This window comes from Anser brachyrhynchus, assembly GCF_964034855.1.
Source record: "Anser brachyrhynchus genome assembly, chromosome: Z".
NCBI classification, from domain to species: domain Eukaryota; kingdom Metazoa; phylum Chordata; class Aves; order Anseriformes; family Anatidae; genus Anser; species Anser brachyrhynchus.
The window spans coordinates 38,008,049-38,026,349 of NC_137697.1; the positions used below are offsets into that span (position 1 = coordinate 38,008,049).

Here is an 18,301-nt window from a genome sequence, read left to right on the forward strand (position 1 = left end):
CCACCTGGGCACATTGCTGGCTCATATTCAGCCGACTATCAACCAATACTCCCAAGTCCCTCTCGGCCAGGCAGCTTTCCAGCCACTCATCTCCCAGCCTGTAGCTCTGTTTGGGGTTGTTGCGCCCCAGGTGCAGGACCCGGCACTTGACCTTGTTGAACTTCATACAGTTGACCTCAGCCCATCGGTCCAGCCTATCCGGATCCTCCTGCAGAGCCTTCCTGCCCTCGAGCAGATCGACACACGCACTTAGCTTGGTGTCATCTGCAAACTTACTCAGGGTGCACTGGACGCCCTCATCCAGATCATCGATAAAGATATTAAAGAGATATCTTAAATGTAAGACCTCATTGTTAGAAAACCTGATTGTTTTAAGTCACAGTTGGCAAAACAAAGACACAAACAATGAAATACTGTACAATGAAGACTGTAAAAGTCTTAAAACTGCACAGACCATTACAGGTAAGTTATAGGAGGTATACAACACACACACATGCACATTACCAGGTGTTGATGATATGTGGCTAAGAGCAGCAATATTGTAAGAAAGGAGTCAAGAGAGTTCACTGAGCCAATAAACTATGCCACATTACTAATAAAAAAATAAATAAATATAAAAAAAAAACTTAACTTAAAAGCACTGAACATCAAAAAGTACTACTTCTGGTAATTACTACCCGGTGACTAACTCCAGATCACCATCAAAATGATGAACCAAAAAGGTATCCTGGGGAAAAAAAAAGTCAATGAGACAAATGTAAGCAACGATTAGCATAAATCTATAAAAGCTCTTTGAACTTTCTCTATGAAATAATCACAGGAATCAGCAAACCAGGAAATGACATTTATTAACAGATTTCTGTTGTGCATCTAACAGCATGCTGCCCCACTTCCAAAAAAAAAAAAATAGAAAAAAATAGAAATAACTTTGAAGTAACATGAATACAAGCAATGTGGCACTGTGGAAAGGAGTGGAAACTGTCCAGGGGACTGAAGGAAGAGAAATGCTAGTTGGCGGGTTGGATGACAGTCTCAGAAGGGTACTGCAGGGATCTGGGATTAGGCATGGTATTGATACCTTCCTCTGTGATGAAGAAGACAGTAAGCTATAAATTGCTGAAAGGCAGGAGCAGACATTAAAACCAGTGAATGTACAGGGCAGAATTACACCTAACATTTCCATCTCCTTGTGGTTCTTGCTAAATTCACAAATTGCACTAGCCTCTGTACAGAGGGGAGATGGCAGGTTATTTACATGACCCTAACCACAACACCGCTCACTTCTTACCTTGAAACAAACATGAAGTCAGCAATAAGGGAGGAAATGGATTAGAGTAGTAAAAATTACCTTGTCAGTTGGGATCACAGATTTATGAACAACATTTTCCTTCATCAGAAAGCGCACCTAAGAGATTAACACAAAAACCATGTACAGGCACCGGGAGGGCACAGTGAATACTGACATTTTCTCCACAATGCTGAAATCTCTACATTCTCGATCTTTGCCCCACACAAACCGGCATGCAAGTCAGAATTTCTTCTTCAATGGTAGTATTCCTCCCACCCCCAGCTTAAGTCAAATTTGGGACAACTACACAAACTACTTCATGCAGCCTCATCATCACAAGGCTAATTATGCATTCCCTTATTGCGCTTTCCTTGAAATTACACCATAAACTCTTCTGGGCAAGATGCAAACCAGCCTCTGATTCACAACATACTACCGGATAAAGATTACTAATTGGTGCACGTAATCCACACACACAAAAAAACTTTTTTTTAAATAAATAAGATTGTCATTAACCTGTGTCAATTACTGTTCATTTTTTCCCTTAGATGTGCCACTCTGCCTGCTATAAGGCATACTAGCCTGCAGGACTTTTTGGTTTGGGGACCAAGGACTCCTGCTTCAGCCTTCCCAGTTCTGGTGGCTGTAAAGTACAAACTGTCAGACCGTATGAGAAAACTAATCCGGAAATCCTGGCAACGTGAGTGGATTCTCCAGTCAAAACAGAAAAGCCTCTCTGGTTCTGCACCTAGCAACTGACTGAAGCACAGCAAGCTGCTGGAGTAATTTTGTGTGAATGGCTCAGTCTGCACACTGAATCATTCACAGCACCGTCTGTAAAAGCCTCTGTTATTTCTCTTCTTTTTCCAGGACAGAGCTAAAGAAAATTCACACGAACAGGAGAAAGCAGAGTCGGTGCACTGCACTTACTGGCACGCTGAGTGTCTCAAGGTAAATCAGCGGAGTCACTTGAGTTCAGGCTGATAGCACACAGCTTCAGATCTTAACTCACACCCCGGGTAACTGCCCCGTCTAATGCAAGAGTAACCATCATTCTCCTACTGAAGTATTTATCTTTATTTTACAATTTTAAAGCGAAAGAGCGGAAATGAAGGATGGGCTGCACTGTAATCCGAAAAGACTAAAGAAATAGGAGTAAAAGTAGGTCCTTTGGTATCTCTGGAGAGTGGCATCATCTGCATCTTTGCAATTACTTTTCAAAGAAATAGCCATGTCCCATTTTTTGCTCCACTACAGGGTTTGGAGTCTGTTGTGCCACTAAAAATAAAAAATAAATAAAAGAACAAGACAACCTGAGGTCCTGATCTCCTGATCCTGGAGAGTACTTTTGTATTAGACCCTGTTGTTCAGAGCATGCAAAGACAATATTAATAAATAATAATCATCATTATAATAATCAACCTGTCATCCCAGGAGAGACTGCAGGTTCATATCCAAGATTACAGCTGCAGATCCTAAACACAGTGATTTTGTAAGCACTCACCAAAACCAGTACTGCTCCTAGTTTAACTACCACCAACTGCTTATGATGCTGTGCACAATACTACAGATTTCCCATTTAGAATGACAGTGTTATGAACACAGTTAACATTTCACAGAATTAGTATCAGAGCTACAAAAAATATATCTTCAGTGATTCACAACATCTTTTTGTTGTTGTTTTTTTGTCTGTTTTTTGAGAGCAGAGAGTGCATCTATTCTAAAACCCATCAAGCATTCTGGGGTGTTGAAGTCCACCGCCCATGCTATTAGGACCGCTGCCTGAGAGCAATCTGCCCTGTGCCACTGAACATTTATCCTGAGCGATTCCCAGGCAGCGACTGACAGATAGAATGGCCCAGGAACCATTCCCGAAAAGCAGTTCACATGCAGCCTACTCTGCTCCAGAGACAACAGCGTTTCAATAGCCTCCGCACCTGGAAACTACACGCATGTACCAGTACAGCCTGAAATTCACACATCAATTTCCATAGGATTTCACTATTAATACTGAAACTGCCTGCTTTTTAGGCTCCTTAGACTTATATTATTAAATCCTGCTGTAAATTCTCCTGATAGTGTTTGGGCTTGGGGAGGTAGAGGGGATTCTTTTGCAATCCCCTTTCCTATTTGCTTCTGTTGCAGTTATGTGAAAGACCAACAAAAATGAGGGCATATAGACTGACTGTATAAAAAAGGTTTTATGCAGTTTTGTCAGAAATATGAAAGTCATGCTTGCAACACACACCCTTGTATAGTAAGCTTGTATGTTTCAACATCAACCCAAAAAGGGAGAGGTGCAAATCTAGAATTTTTTTTTAAGCACAATTCTCTCCAAGGAGAGTTGCTATGGGAAAAATATAATTGTGAGACCACATGTCTGGGAGAAACAAAGAAAGTCTTCAGTCCAGATTGTTTACTTCTTCTAGAGTTTAAGTAAACAAGGGAGAAATAACAAGTCCTTTTAATGAAGATGTTGACTCATTTAACATTTTTCCAAAGGAAGCTTTTAAAAAGCAATCATTTTGCTGCCACTTAAGACTCACTTAAGTTTTGTATTGTAAGACTCTTGAATAGCCAGATTTCCAATTCTTGCAGCTTTAGGAGTTACTTGTATTCATGAACCTTTCTGCTGAAAAATAAGTCATTGGATATAGCTCATATCTTCTAATTTCTGGCTGTGAGCAACCTTGAGAAATATGCTTACCATTACACATATTTGTATGATCCATTTTATCTCAGGTTTCCAGCTCTACTTTCACTCAGGGCAATTATTTCCTCTAAATGTAACATTAGCAGAATATTGACGTACGCTCTTCATCCCTGGGTCCTTCTTTATCGAGTTACTCAGTAACTCCCACGAACAGCAACCATGAATAGCATGATTGCTACTCACACTTGGCCTACCACTGAAATAGTTAACTGTGAGCTGGATAACAGCATCTACCTTGACAGAAGACTGAAACAGCAAGAGCTGATTATTCATTCACCTCCATCAAAATCAAAGTATTAAACCCTGAAAAGAGGAAATCAGGAATGCTTTTTATGAGCTGAGTGCCTGTAGCTGGAAAGAATAAAATAAACTGAAAGTGGAGGAGGAAAAGAAGAAAGAATGTTTGTATGATTTTTTTTTTCATTTTTATGCCAGAAAGAAAAAGATTTAGTATTAATTTAATTGTTATGGAATTATTACAACTGTGTTTTCATTACTAGACAAAGAATTAAAACAGAGTAACAAGAAGGTAAGCCAATCTGGACAAAAAGATAATTTGCAAGGTCTAGAAAAGGGCATTAAGAAAGCAAGATTAGAGAGAAAAATGAGGCATATTAAGCAAACAAGCAATGAAGGAACAGACAGGCAGCTTTAGCGAATGGAAGTACTATGAGGAGATATTTTCCGTATGTAGCAGAGAAAGACACAGAAGAACTCATCTGGTGACAGCTTAACTTTAACAGGAAAAGGAGAGAAAGATTATCTGGATGTTATGAACCTTGCCAACAGGTTGATATTATCCACATCAGAGGCTGGTGAAAAGGGGGGAGGGGCAATAAAAGAAAAAGGGGTAAAAAAAAGAAAAAAAAAAAAAAGATGATAAAGACATTTCCAGTATGTTTGATTTAATGAGCCAAAATACACAAAAGGACAGGGACCTTTACTACAGAAAATAGCATTTTATCAGAGAATCAACCTCCTGTCTTCCCAACCCAGCTGATTTTTTTGAGGTATAACAAAAAAATCAGCTACCATTTTTCCCATTCTCTAAATGTGTACGCTTTATGCTTTTTATATACTGTCAGTTCCAGAGGACCAGCAACATCCATACAAGCAAAATCCAGATCTCCCTAACTGTCCTTTTGACAGAAAAGGCACAAACTTCTTTTTTTTTTTTTTAAGATAATTTCAGGGACGTTGATGTATTTTGTTGAACCATTCATGCATTTTAAGGAAAATTCAATCTAGGCAAATACAACCAAAAAGTGAAAACACAGTGCTTCCTTAACAGTGATTCACTTGGGCTCTAATCTTGGGCCAGCTGATTCTGCCAAATGATCGCTTCTCAGCTGCTTCATTTATTAGGTCTGTATAAAGGCCCTGAAGATGCTTAGACAGATGAGAGCATCTCAAGGTGCAAGAAGGCTAACTTTCATTAAGAGGTGCCAAAAGCCCAGTCAAGACAAACAAGCATACGAAGTTCATGCAAGCAGAAAGCACACTGCGTCTCACAGGAGACACTCTCCAACAAACCAACAATTTCAAGTTTGGAGAGCTAAGCTGTCCTGCACTGCATTATCCATTTTCCAGTTGCCCTTTGTTATTCCTACAGCTCCCCTCCTACTGTTCAGCCAGTGCCCAAACGTGCATGGCAACAAAGAACATAAAAATTTTGTTTCAAATCTATAAAGAAAAAGAGAAAGGTGGGTAAAAGTGAAAAGATTATACCAATGTTTTCAATCAGTAACTACCCTTTTAGCTTGTCACTGTTAACTAGCTACTTCAAGTACAGATACCTGCTTTTTTCATACTTTTCCTCCCACATTGCAGCACCAGGCCCCACCAATACCTTGAAATACCAATACATTGAAATATTGGACTACACTGTTTGTGTTTATAAAATGCATGTTCTTCTTCAACCCTGGATCAGGCCAGTCCTTAAGCACACGGGTAAGTAGCCTATCTTTTTATACTAGCAACAAAAACACGAAGGAAGACGCCAACTACAATCCACAGGAAATACACAAGTAAAATGAAAAGTGAGAGCACTGTCTTACCAATACAGGATTTTCAGACTTTGTTAAAAATCTAACAACACAGAGTGTGTAAACAAAACTAATTCAGCATTGTTAGTAAACTTGAATAGCAATAGCAATATAGCAATTCAGCTGCAGCTTAGTATGTATTGGATAAAGTCCTGCATAAGCCAAAAATTTAAATATTTTCATTTAAAAATAATAGAGAATAAAAGAGTTTGTGAAGTGGTAGCAACACATTAGCATTACACATAGGTATGTGCCTGTCCCCTACCTGGGATACAGAAAGCACTGTTAAGATACCACTGAGCTTCAGAAACACTTATCAGAATCCTTCCAGATAAGCTAATTACCTCATTTTTAAGTAAGAGCTCGTAACACCCTAGTAACTTTCTAGTAACACCTTCCACTCACTGTTTCACTTATAGACCTGGAAGAAGCTGAGAGCACATCTGTAAGTGCTACTGAGAAGAAAACACATTACTGCAGATTTAATCAAACACATGAAATGACAACAGAGGTAGGTTTAACCCACAGTCTTAGCTTAATTAGGCAGGCTTTTCACCTGCACCTCTCTCCAAGCGTACCTGTTGCGATCGTACAATTAGAGGCTCCAGCACAGCGTTATGAATACAAGCCCTAGCATGCGTCTTTTAAAATACATCAGGAAAACATAGCACAGAATCCCTCCTCACTTGCATCCCCTTCCTTATCTCATCTTACTATTTTGAACCGTTCCAGCATCATCCCCGCAGCTCAAGGCGCTTGCTGGTTACGGCTCTGACATCGCTTACAGGATAAATATAAATTCACTAAATCTCCTGCCTGCTGTCTGCATAATCCCTTAACCTCTCGCTTCCTGCAGCCATGGTTCTTTGCCTTGTTCTCATCTCTGGCCTCTCTGCTTCATTCATTTTGCACGCATGCTTCCCTTTTCCACTTATTTTCCCAAATCATCAACATATTCAGCACATCTTCACAGTGAGATTCATTTCCCTATGGACACTGCTCTTCTACTGCACAGCCTGCTTCAGCATGTTGCATTGTTTTCTACACTTTATTGAAGGATGGGAATTTAATAAAGAGTTCTCTGGTTAACAGATTTGTATTAAACTTATCATCTGTCTGCAAGATACAGGCAAAGAAGAAAATACTAAGCAAGAACTTAATATTCTGGTTTTCAATGTGTTACAAAAAGAGCCAGAGAGAACAGTGTGTACTACTAGCCAAACTACAGGCGGCAGCACTCGTACTGCACAGCAGCTGATCCTGCATTAGGAGTAAGAAAGCAGAAGGCCGTCTTATGCTATTGGATCATCCCTGGCAGAAGTAATGGCCCTTCTCAGGCTTCTTCACCTTCATTTTCAGCTAAGGGCTAAGAATAGACAACAAGTAAACCGAAGCTTTGCTCCACTTGTTTTCTTCCTGATTTCTACACCACTTTCTTAAAATTATGGCTCCCTCCTGCTCAAAAGTGGGACACATCCAGAACTTCAAGTTTGTTCTTTTAGATGACAGCAAATAGTCATTTAGATGGGTTTAAAAGGATAAAAATAAAAAATAAAAAGTAGTGCAGCCAGATGATATTTTTGGGGATATTTATACAGATTTTTGTTTGGGAAAGTTCTTACAAAGCAAAGCCTCTGACATTATAAAGGCTCCGCAATGATGCAATGAATTTACGTATGGGCTGACTGCTGCACAGGAAGATCTAGCCATACAGTATTTCTACAAACAAACACAGAGAAAGCAAAGTTCACTACTGTTGCCATTAATAAGCTCCAGCATAGAGAAAGGCCCATTCACGCCAACTTCATTTCCAGTTTAGTAAAGCTGGAACTGAACAGCTCAAGGAGTCAAGTAGAACTTTTATTAATTTTAAAACTAAATAACATATTAAACGTCACATTTTTCTAGATAGGAGCTTTTTTTTAAGTTCTTACAGAGAAATAAATTTAGAGCTGTAGTGGTTCCTAATACATGCTTACTCCTAGCTTAAAAAAAAAAAATAACAAAACACTAGTAGCATGCTTGAGAGACACTTCAATTAAACGTGGTATACTTAAGCCCACACCTTATATCAAGCACACAAGTGGAACCACCAAAGCCAAGGTGTACTCACTTATTTAATAACAAACATGCTACCATAACAGGACCCTGACAGCTGGCTTTACCCACTACATAAGCACAAGTAATGTTACAGAATAAGCCAGGGAAAAAATAAATAAATAAATAATTTTTTTTCCTTACTATTAACAATGTTTAGGTTACTGTCAGCAAAAGGTTAACTAGATGCATGAAGTTTTTACATTAAGCCTGCAAAAAGAGTAAAGTGTTTGTTATCTCAGTGACTCAGAAAATAACTGTCTCATTAGTACCTCCAGAAAGGAGGTCTTCCTGCTGCTCCAGTCACACTTCCAGAAGCTCTGAAGACCTACTTCCCCCACTGCTCTCCTTCAGGCCTTGGTTCTGCGCTGTATCAGGCAGTCAGCACAAGCAGGTCACCTCTCCCTTTTGCAAACAGAGACAGACAGTGGCCGCTGGCTCTCTGGGCAGTTTTTCATAAACTCTCTATTTCAGCCGTGCCACTACAACTTCACCCTAGCGCTGCTCTAAGACCACACGACACACAGGTCCCAGGGAAGCTTCACAAACAAGCAAAAGACACGGGAAAATAAACGTCACCACAAGAATTAGTTTTGCGTCCCTCGGGCCCCAGCCCGTCACTGTGCCTGTCACCACGCCAGCTAATTTGCAGTCATGAAGTCTCTCAGACGAAGAGGACGACATGCTGAATCTCGACCCCTGAGCGGGGAACCTAGCCTTGGGCGACTTGGTGACCTACATGGCAGTTGCACAGCTCGGTAACTAGTTGGCTGGAGCCTGCAAACGCGTGATTCATCTCTGATTCTCCCCACACCACCCCGCGTGCTGCCACTGGACTGCTGGCTGCAAAATGCAGTTTCCATAAGCTGGCACTGTCAGCCTCCTATGTAGCTGAAGCACTGCCTTGAAAGGACTTTAATATTAAAAAGAAAACTGAATTTTATGCTCCTACCTAAGCACTATGAAATTCACACAGCAAAAGTATAGATATACATATATATGCTGCTGCACCTGAACACATCTCTTTTCTGCTCTTCCCAGTGCTACCTGCCAACATTTCAGCCCAGTAACTGACTGCATGTTTTGTAGAGTCCGAGATCAACAGCGCATCCACAAAGATTGTAATTAGGAGACACCTCAGCACTGGGGTGGTGCTGGGTACCATGTGTGCAAGCCAAGTGCTGGAAAGATATAAATGAAAAAGCAGGAGCTGGCAAAACTAGGAGGGCTAACACGCAGCATGCCATCAGCTACATACAGAACCACTCAGACTCTGCCTGTCTCCCCTCTGTTCCCCCTGAAAACGCACAGCCAGAATTTCACTGTCCTTTACTGCAACCTGCGTCCTTAAGAGACTCCGTTGGCATTTCGCAGTGTTGTAGAATTAGGCTTTCTTATCCTCTTAATGACCAAAACACAGCTGTCCAACATGTTCCAGCTGGCACAACCCTGGCATCTCTGCTGCTAACCCAGCAGCACATCATCTGGGCTATTTTGTCCCGCTGAATATGCATGCATCAATAATGCATATGTACAACAAACTCACAACTTTTTTTTTTCCAATCACTTATAAAACTGTAGTATTGTGAAAGCTCCTAGCAAGTTTCATCCGCATTACAAAGTTCAAATACAAATCTGTTCAAGAGGCTAAAGTTAAAAAGTTGAGTGGTTTGGGGTTTGTTAATGTCTAGTGTCTCAACAGTTACACGTGTATTAGAGGATAAATAAATAGTACAGCCAAGTTACATCTCCTCTGTATATATGTAAGGGGTAGTGACCTGTACATAGGATTAGGCAGTTTGAAGCAAGGGAAAAGAGCAAAATGTAACTCAGAACCAGGAATTGTCCTCATTAAATTGGGTGTTTCTGTCAAAGTGGCCAAGAGCACAGTACTTCCTAATATTGTGATCTGTATTTACATGCTGGAATTTCAGCCTGAAAGTTGCAGGAAAAAAAATGCACCATTCCCATCTTTTATATATTTTTGGAGTGCTGATTCGAGGAATGCAGTTCTAGGTGATTTGATAATAGAACTGGACTTTCAGGGTTAGCCTTAGAAGCAGAATACTTAAGACATGTTAAACTGTGCCACAGAACACAGTTCCCCCGTGTGCCTTAAAGGTGGAATGGGCCACAACAATGCAGCACAACCCAACCAGCTCTGAGCTCACTACCTCACCTTGCACAACAGAAAATGTAACGTAATGGTTGGGTTTTTGTACCCCGTGGGCAGCAAAAGGGCATACTCTTTAGCACAAGCAAGTCTGTTGAACACTTTAAATCTACAGAGCTGTAATGCTTCACACCATCTCAGATTCTTACTTTAAAGGGATTAATTTTTGAAGATATCAGAGAAGTTATGCAAAGCTTGTATTGGGCCCTGAGAAAGGGCCCTGAAGGCCATTCTGCTTCTTACACATTAAAGCCATGATCTCATAACCACGCTATTCATTAGCGAGAGCATTACCATGATATGGGTACGAGATGTTTCAGTTATTTCCTGTGACTTCCAGGCTCTGTACTGACTGAGTGTCACTGCCTTTAAATGGCCCCACCAAAACTAACAGAATAAGGAACTTGGTTCAAGCAGAAAGGCAGCTTGCGTCTCACGGCACTTTATTTTTCAGATGCAGTTGGTCTTTGCACAAGACTGCCAGTGTGGCTTAAAGCACTGGTGTCTCATCCTATCACGGGGAAAAAGAGAGCTGGGGAGACCAACTGCGAGTGCTGAACAACTCTGCAGAAGACCACTCGTGGTTCCTCACCTGGCCACCAAGCTCACCTCGGTGCCTCTGCTGATGCCCCCCGAAGCGCCGATCGGCGCCGATCAGCCCGGTTCCTACCGGAGTTTGGGTCTCGTCAGGAGCCTGCCCGGCACAGGCAAAACACCCGCACGCCACAAACGCTGCCCACCCCCTGAACCCCACCGGCTGCTCGCCTCTGCCTCCTTCACCCTTATTCCCCGCGGGGATAGGGGGGCACCACGGGGTGGCGGCACCACGGGGTTCGTGTCGGGGACCACAGCAAAGTTGTCTCCCCGCGCACAGCTCCTGGCATCGAGAGCCCTCCGGAGTGGGCTGGAGTTACCGCCAGCGCCTCGCCGGGAGCTGGGGGGCTGTGGGGACGTGGTGCTGCCCCCCGGGCTTCGCTCGCCCCCGCCCCACGCCGCGGGCCTCGCCCCCCGAGCCGGGCTCTGCTCCCCGGACCCCTCCCCAGAGGAACCCCCGGGGCGCCGCCATCCCCGTTCCCCCTCCTCGCCTGGGCGGGCTCCAGCCAGGACCAAGACCAAGGCAGGAGCAGCCCCAGCCTCAGCCCCAGCCCCAGCCCCAGCCCCGGGTGCGGGGGGCGAGGAGCTGCCGGTGCCGCGCCCGGGCCCTGCGCCCCCGATGCGGTGCGATCGGATCCGAGCCGAGCCGCGCCGCCCTTCTCCTGCCTCTCCCCGCCGGCACCTGGATGTGGCAGGAGATCTCGGAGTCGTCCAGCAGCCGCACGGTGCATTTCATCTCCGGGCTCAGCGACCTGATGCTGGAGCTCCGGAACCGGATCATCCCGGCCGCCCGCCCGCCGCCGCCGCCCCGCAGGCAGCCGCAGGGGGCCAGCCTGCAGCGGCGCCCGGCCGACCGCGGCACGGCGCGACACGGCACGGCACGGCACGGCACGGCTCGGCTCGGCTCGGCTCGGCTCGGCTCGGCACCGCCCCTCAGCCCCGCGGCGCCCCGCGGCCGCCGCCGCCCCCCGCCATCCGCCCGCCCGGGGCCGCCGCTGCGTCAGGCTGCGCTCCGCTCGCCGGCCGCAGCATCCCCCCGCTGCCACCGCCCCCGGGACAAGGGGGGGTCCGCTCCCCTCCGCACCCCCCCCGCCCGCCCCCCCGGTCCCGTCGGTGCCGGCAGGTTGGGGGAAAAAGCGATCCCCCCCCCACCACCACCACCTTCGCCCCCAGAAGGCTGGGGACCCCCCCGGGAGGGTCCCCCCCAGATGCTCAGATGCTCATCCCCCCGCTCAGCCTGCCCGCCCGTGGGGCTCCGGGTGTCCCAGAGAAGTGTATGTGTGCCTGGGGAGGGGGGGGATGAAGCAGGAATGGCCAAGCGAGGTGGGTGTGCTGTAGGGAGATGGAGAGCGTAATGCAAGTCCGCTTAAGAGCGCGAGTCTTGGAAACTTGTCTCCTCGGGGAAAAAGACTGGTCCATTAGGGAGGAACTGTCTCATCCCATTTGTTGTGCAAGTGGGAAAGAAAACACATCACCCGGTGGCTTCGCTAATTGTGTTCGCCATCATAAAAGGGTGTACGCATATTTCCAAACCTTGTAGGCTGTGCAGGAACCAAGCACCAAAGCTGACAAGCCTTGGGGCGGGGATCAGCTCTGTGTTGAAAAAGGGGTGCATCCTTTCTCAGTGTGAAATGAAAAACAGACGGTGTGACATGGGGTGTGACTGAAATCACACAATGAGTGCTGATGGCTGCACACGAGAGGTGCTCCACTCATTTTGCCTCTCTATCCTTGTTGACCTGTAAACTTCCATATTCTGTCAACAGTCCTGTGTGAAAGTAGCAATCATTGGAAAATCTGCTGAAAAAAAAGCCTAAGCACTGCTACTCAGGTAAACTTGTCCTTTGGCTTTCTGCTGGACTGGTAGCAGCAGGAAATACAGACAGCCACAAGCAAATGAGAAGTACCTAGCGCTCACTGCTGCCAGCTAATATGCAGCTAATATGCAAAGCCTTTTAATGTGGAACATAAAAGAAAAAATGTATGTATATGCTTCTCGTAAAAGATAAATGCTTCCAATTGTGTAGTGAACAGTGAAGCCAACCAGTAAGTACCTGAAACAGGTTGTGCACCTCAACAGCCACAAATTAAAGAAGATGGTTATTATCAGCTGAGACACCAGTTGTGGATGCCCACTCATTAATAACAGACGCTTTTTGTTCTACAGCATGGGAGCTCAGTAGATGCATGATGTTAGCCCACATGTGGACTGACTTTGAGGCAACAGACTTTCCTACCTACAATGGAGAAGGAATCTGTTCTTTCTATGCCAGATATTTTACCTTTCCCTCCTGTCTCTCCAACATGCCTTTCTCCATCCACAAAAGAAACAAGGAAGGAGCTGAGCCAATGATGAACTCAGGTTTTAGGCATCGGGTCAAAGTCTCCCATTGTCAGAGGGCTTTTTGCTCTACCCTCAGAACCACATGCAGAGGACCAAGCTTCCCAAGGATTCTCAGTATTACAGACACAGTGATGACTGCAGCACAAAATACACCTCTCCAACCTGGCTCTTACACGGTCAGCAACTAGCCTGTACCAACGGCAGCACAGCTGCAGGGGACAGAGCTCAGCAGAATTGTACTTACCTGGTTTAAAGACAGACCACTCGCGTCTTTTTGACACTTTATTTGCTTTTGTGATACGCCGTACCATGTGGACTTGAGGTGCTTCGGAGTCCTGTGAGACAAGTAACAGATTTCTCTGTCTCAGTTACCACAGAAATACAGTCACTACTAGCACAGAATACGGCGGTTGTCTAGCAGCACATCACCAAGTAAATGCAACAAACAGAAAAAAAAAAAAAACTCCATCCCGTAGAAAAAAAAAATGCAATGCATACAAACACTACCCCATTGGAACTGCAGGATATCGACCCATCAGCTGGATTTTACATCAGATACTAGGACAGCAATCTCATCCCTCTTCGAAAAACATTATGGGCCTTTTTCTCCCAAAAAATCTTAAATGGATCGTACAATTAGAAATTATACAGAAAACCCCACAAATATATTTCAAGTGCCACGCTTGACTGAGCACACCCTTTTCTACCACATCTCAGAAGCCAGACAGTCCTTATGGAGGTAGTGTATGGAAGGATCACCTGAAAAGCCAGGTACTCCAGGAACTGACATTAAATAGCATGGCTAGTGTTAGAAAACACAAAGGTAGGTATAGAATTCAATTCGGTTACCACTAAATGCTGAGCTGATGGAGAAGCGTAAAACAAAATATCCTGCTCATCCATTTCTGACTCGAAGGAAGGCAATCTGCTGCAGCAGTTGCTGCCAGGACCCCATCGTGCCACACTGAGGTCTGTCTGAGCACCCTCCTGGCTTCACGCTGCGGGCTGGAGCAATCCGATGGGGGGCCGCAGTGCCATGCACGCGTGGCTGCAGGAAGAAGGGCTGGTGGGTAGGTGTCTGCTTGAAATGTGTTTGAGATTCACCAGTCCCAGGGCTGCCACCACTCAATATAATAGCTGCATTTTCATTCTTTGTACATCTAACTGGTCTCTGAATTAATTTGCTTAGGGACGAGTGCTTCTGGATAAGTAAGCCTATACTTCCTATTTGCTTAGGAATTGCTGCCAGCTATGAAGTTAGGCTCAAGGGCAGCAGGCAGCACTAATGAGTTTGAGTAGTACTTTGATTTCTGCATGGTTCTGCGTGGATTCAAATTACAGAGTAGAGAAGTCAAGGGCTTCTTCTTCAGTGACTGATCATCACAGCAACTTCAGCTCTTTAAGTTAACATTTATAATTTTAACAAATATGCACACACACATATTTCCAAATATTCAAAGATTAACCTATAAATGCAATTGCTGCAACTGTAAGCACACCTGCGTTGGGTCAGACCTTGGGCTCTAGCACAGGTAAAGCAGACACACAATTCAGTACCCTCGCAGGGACACCTGTGTGACACCCTCACCTCCTTCCCCTAGGCTCACACCTAGCCATCACCTCAGGCCTGGGCCTCTCACAAGGTTCTTGCAGCCAGGCCATACAGCAAATAGACAGGGCTACATCTCTTACAGATCACAGTCCCACAAGCAAACAACAGCAACTTCATTAAAATAATTTGGTACAAGTTAGATGAGAACCAGCTAGCCATGAGCCAATATTTTAGGGAGCCCTTTAAAGTTAGCTATAGTTAGAGAAGCTTGAGTTTTGTTCTCAGAATCAAAGGTTCACAGGAAATCTAGCTTTGTGCTTTGTCCAGACATCCAGTTATACAGCAGGTTTGGATCATTTCTGAAGGACCCAGTTCATGAGAAAAACACCTTGTCCATAGTAAGGCTCAAGTTTACAAACACTTGTGTGTATTACTCTGTTTTCTTCAATGGAATTCCCTTTGAGACACACTATATTTGTATAAAATATATACAAGAACCAAACCTAAATTAGCAATGAGCTAATAGAATAGAGGTGGGTATACATGGGAATCACTTGAAAATGATTACAAAGAAGCTCTTCAGATGTTCTTTATACAAAGAGGTCTCACATCTGCTGGAGACTCTTGTTTCAATCTTAAGTAAGCATTTGGAGAGAAGGGAAAATAAATAAACACTTTGTTACAAACAACAATTGTAAAGAAAACACAGCTTTTTGTATCTGGAAATAGAAGGTCTCTTATATCTGAATATTACACCCATAACTTGGAAACTGTATATAAAATATTAATGCATATTTCTATAATGCTTATTACTGTACTAACAAACCCTAGGAGTATTTAAAGAAACATAATTTATAAAGAACAAGTATTTACATAGCCAAAGTCCTACTGATTGCAATGAGGGCAGAATTGATCCAGAAGCTGAAACTTTAATTCACGTAGGGTTTCTACTTCCTATTATATTCCAAAAACATTACAAGTTCATTGTATGAATGAGATCTGTAAAAGATCACATTATTTGACAGAAGCACCAGCGTACCCAGGATTCTCATGCTTGCATTACAAAGGAAACATTTATTGTGAGTCAAGCATGATCTCGCAAATCCACTAAAACTGCAGAGCTATAAGTGAAATAATAGGCCACAGCTACACCAGCAGAAAGAAACCAGCAGGGACGTACCGCTGCCTTCATGGCACTCCTCACCTATAGTCACACACATGGCTCAAAGTGGGCGAGTCAGAAGAATGCACTTTCTTCCACTGCTGAAGCTTAGCAATCTCTGCAGAGATTCAGGAAATGCTGAAAAAAGCATTTCAATGCTCCATTCCCGCAGAGAGGGACGGGTTGAATTTACTGTGCAAACTTCTTAGCAAACTTCCTGCAGATGTCACCTGCAAGCACAAGTATTTATCAGCATTTATCTGAGTTAAACCATATCGGAAACATCATGTTTGAAAGTTGCTTACTGGAACAAAGTTTCCACTGATTTTAATCCGCTCAAGCCAGCTACCATGAGGGTAAATGTCAGCTCAGAGCCTTTGGCTCAGAGTGTACAAAGTCAGTGAGACGATTATCACAGTTCACTAGGTCCTAAGACTTACGAAGACGTCCCTACCAGTGGGGACTGAAACATTTCTTTGGTACACCCCCTTTTCAGAGAACATATAGTCCTGTTTTTGTAATATAGTTGTCAGGAAAACTACAGCAGTCAGTGTACTCTCCTGCAGTTTCCTGTACTGTCCTTCTCTCTTCTCTGAGGACTCTGTTCCCAAATACTGCTCTCACTATTGGCTTTCTATGGCTGCTTTCAGACAAGCAATGCAACAAATTTCCATGCTTTTTAAGAGCCCCAGAGAGACCTTGCCCCTCACACCACTGGAAGACTAACACATTTTACATGTAACAAAACTGGTGGCTTCAGATGTCTGTAGCTAATTCATTACCTAAAGAAACCTGATTGTCTCTTGCTGAACGCAAAGGTAGCTACCACATTCATGTACCTAACTGGTCTATGATGAATTAAAATAAATAAATAAATAAATAAATAAATAAAATAAATGTGTTTTTTTTTTAAAAAAAAAAAAAAAAGTAATTCTACCTGTGACTTAATAACACAAATAAAGGTGCTCTGCATCTGTGGACCAGGCTGAAAACCAGAGCTCTGCTTTCCTGTCTGTTTCTGTGCAGAGATGAAGAATATGGAAATGCACATCATATTGCATTTACCCATCAAAAAAATTAATGTAGAGGTATGTCTGCAGACACTATTGGCAAATGAAGAAAAGGCATATTGCCCTGCTACAGCAGGAATTGTTCCTCCTGTTAAAAGTACTTACCTAAACAATCGTGTAATAAGGCTCCGATTCAAAATAAAAGTCAACTATTTTCAATGAATGAACTTTAGTGTTGCTAGGAGGATAAAAACAAGACCCAAAGTTGATCATTAGTGTAACACTAACGCTAGCTATAAAATAAGTAAAAACTACAGCAACACAAGTTACCAGATGGCCAGTCCAGCTAACCTCCTCAGAGACAGGCTTTGGAGAGTTCTCATCACCCTCCAAGCCTTGCTTACTGAGTACACTGTAACACATACCACACAAGTAACACCCACTTACCTGGTGTTTTCTTTTCTACTGCTCTTGTTACAGGGTACAATATGACTGCTGCTGGGCAGCACTGGCTTGCAATAACGTTCTGCTTCCATGGCTGCTGCACAAGCATTTTCAAAGAGCTGAAAGTACTTAGATGAGTTTGGGCCATTTTATTGTTCCTTTTCTTCTTTTGTGTTATTCTCCTTTTTAATACTCCTGTCATGCAATTTGAATTTTACATACCTTGTCTTTACTGATAGTTGTCTAACTTCAAATTTGCATAAAGCACTTTTCCAAGCTGGAATGATCCTCAAAGTTGGGCCCTGGATAGGTAATCAGGTTTAAATCACATTAAAGTCCAGAAAATAAAGCTTCTCCTTTGCATATAAATCAGGTTCCTTGTATATTCTGAGAACAAATTAAGGAGTACAGGAAGAATGCATGCCATATACAACAGGTATTTCAAGTTTGCTAATCTTGCCAGCATCTAACTGGAATCTGTTATTCAAGTAAGTAGCACCTTGATTTTTAAAAAATCATATGCAACAATATTCAGTTTCTGATACAGCTGTCTTTATAGCTTCTGATTTTTGTCATTAATTCCTTTCCAAATTACTTTAAGGACCATTGCTTCTTATTGATTTGAGTCTTTAATTATGCAAAAGCTAATAAGGATGGGATTTAGATTTAGTTACCTTTGTTGCTAAACTTGTGAGAGGCTTTGTGGCGTAAGAGTGAAGTATGCTTGTAAATGATTGCAGAATGAAGGCTTGACTATTCAGGAAAGAGACGTGGACAAACCAAATGCAAAAAGACATCAGACAAAATAAGAGAGCACACTTCAAAAGCACTTACTGCTAACTGCTCAATAATTGTCATTTAGACTCACTTTTAGGAGAA

The 18,301-nt window shown here is 43.3% G+C and overlaps 1 protein-coding gene and 1 long non-coding RNA gene across 2 annotated transcripts in view; both read right to left on the minus strand.

The window, feature by feature from the left end:
* Nucleotides 1-11,801, minus strand: part of FRMD3 (FERM domain containing 3) — a 153,316-nt gene extending 141,515 nt beyond the window's left edge. The window contains exon 1 of the mRNA XM_080572995.1: nucleotides 11,593-11,801. Within this exon, the coding sequence (XP_080429121.1) occupies nucleotides 11,593-11,691 (99 nt within the window). The 5' untranslated portion in view covers nucleotides 11,692-11,801. The remainder of the gene's footprint in view (nucleotides 1-11,592) is intronic.
* Nucleotides 11,802-13,498: 1,697 nt separating this feature from the next.
* On the minus strand, nucleotides 13,499-17,360 carry LOC308185203. The gene is made up of 3 exons (XR_013943186.1): nucleotides 17,144-17,360; nucleotides 16,011-16,198; nucleotides 13,499-13,589 (listed from the first exon to the last, which is right to left on the minus strand). It is a non-coding gene; the product is annotated as an uncharacterized lncRNA (long non-coding RNA).
* Between the last annotated feature and the right edge of the window lie 941 nt (nucleotides 17,361-18,301).